General features: G+C 47.5%; 1 protein-coding gene across 1 annotated transcript in view; it reads right to left on the bottom strand.

Moving 5' to 3' along the window:
• Positions 1-670: 670 nt before the first annotated feature.
• Positions 671-2,003, bottom strand: part of LOC144230735 (zinc finger protein 75D-like) — a 12,459-nt gene continuing 11,126 nt past the window's right edge. The window contains 1 exon segment of the mRNA XM_077763073.1: positions 671-1,603. Coding sequence (XP_077619199.1) covers positions 894-1,603 — 710 coding nt within the window. The 3' untranslated portion in view covers positions 671-893.

Below are 2,003 nucleotides of genomic sequence, written 5' to 3'. Positions count from 1 at the left end.
GTGGCTGAGCAGACAGAAAAATGGGCTTCCCTTTAGGCCCTGGAGCAGCGTGGCACCAATTTGAAAGCTTCTAGTCAACAGAGTGAAAAGTCAAAAAAAAAAAAAAAAGTCATTTACCACTGCCCTGGGCTTTCCACAAAGAGACAAATTCATAGGTGAGGGTCCAGACCGCCTCCTTCATCATTTCATCCTATACACCTCAGTGTGGAGGGGGCCAGCAGGAGAGAGACCATGCGCTCGCAAGGTCCCTAGGCCTGTGCTGGCCTTCGGACCTTCACCTGCTGCTTGGAATTCCTGGACAGAAAACACCGCAGTAGGGCTCAGTGGGGAGGCTGCTGCGATGGGGGCGCGCCCCCCAGGGCAAACACCAAATGCTCTCTTCCTGTTGCAGAATACAGTTCCCTCAGCCCTGGGCTTGGCTGTTCCCTGTCGCCAGAACACTAGCCATAGAAACTCTCTCCAGCTTAGCAACTTGGTCTGAGCTCCCTTCAGAGGACCCAAACACTTGGTATTTTCCACCTCTCCTGAGAAAGAATGAGAGTAGGACCCAAGACCACTCATGTATTCGCTGAGCCCCTGATACTTGCAGAATTGAGTTCACAGAGGGGTGGGGAGGCTGACTAACCAGACAGAGAGAGAGGAATAGATAACAATAGATATTTGACGGCTCTTATTTCCACTCTTTTATTTATCAAGTACTCATTGTGTATCGGTCTTGTGCTAGGCACTGAGGACACAATGCTGAACGAGAGAGACCGCTTAGATTCCTTTCTGTGAAGGACAGCGTGTACCCCTCCGAAATTTCCCATCAATGACAACTTCTTATCACTGGTGCCTCAGAGTTTTATACCCTTTCATCACCTCTAGGGTCAAGATCCACACGGTGGTTTTCTTCAGACTGGAGACCCTGGACAGGATTCCCTTCTCCTGTGGAGTTTCTGGTGCCTGAGGAGGCTTGAACGCCTACTAAAGTTCCTCCTGCATACACTGCAAGTATACGGCTGCTCCCCTGTGTGGGTTCTCTGGTGTTTAATGAGGTGAGAGTTCTGGATGAATCTTTTTCCGCATTCATAACATTTGAAGGGCTTCTCTCCTGTGTGAATTCTTAGGTGTGTGTGTAGATTTGTATTGTGACTGAAGCTTTTTCCACACCAGGAGCATCTGTATGGTTTTATTCCCTGGTGTGCCATTAAGTGCTTATTAAGATCCGAACTCCATCTAAACCTCTTATCACACTGCTGGCATTTATAGGGTTTCTCTTCAGTGTGAATTCTCTGGTGCTTAATAAGGTCAGAGCTAACTCTGAAGCTTTTCTCACATTCCTGACACTTAAAAGGTTTCTCTCCTGCGTGGCCTTTCCCGTGAAGATCCTTATGTTTTGAGAGCTCTTGTTTACACGTTGAGAGTTTCTTTCTTTTCCTCCCTAGAAAAGCTCGATGCCGTTTCCGCACCCTGCGCGTGCCACCATGATTTTCTTTGCCTGTTGTTTTCTGGGCAGCTTTCATTCTGGCCTTTCTTGACACCTTGCATCCTGGTGCTTGTATTTCTAATGTAGAAATAGATACAGGTTGGTCATTTCCGGTGTCATTTTTGAGCTTTAACCCTGTCGGAATAAACAGAAGAGTCAGCCGTCTGCGTCCCAGAACAAGAAAACTAGAGGAATGGAGAGAAAAATCAATGCTGATTGCTTTTTAAACAACACAGGAACAAGTGATTTCTGATCCAATATGGACAAACGGCATAGATGCGTTTCCTCCGGATCCTCCTTGCTGAGCACAATAACAAACCGATTAAAGAACTCAGGCCACAACCAACAGACAGTTCTAGAGATGGTAAAGAGAAAGCAAAAGGGCTTGGGATCTCAGGACTAGCAGAATAACTCAGCAAACTTACATCCCTACACCCACCAGAAGAAGGCAACACTGATCTAGAGTTTTCCAGCCCTCAACCTAGCAACAGAAGGCAGCCTGGATAGGCTTACCCCCACCCCCGCACCAGGCTGA

This window comes from Crocuta crocuta, unplaced genomic scaffold (genome assembly GCF_008692635.1).
Source record: "Crocuta crocuta isolate KB4526 unplaced genomic scaffold, BGI_CrCroc_1.0 scaffold2225, whole genome shotgun sequence".
NCBI classification, from domain to species: domain Eukaryota; kingdom Metazoa; phylum Chordata; class Mammalia; order Carnivora; family Hyaenidae; genus Crocuta; species Crocuta crocuta.
The sequence above is the reverse complement of the archived record's forward strand: the minus strand, read 5'-3'. Positions and strand labels throughout refer to the sequence as shown.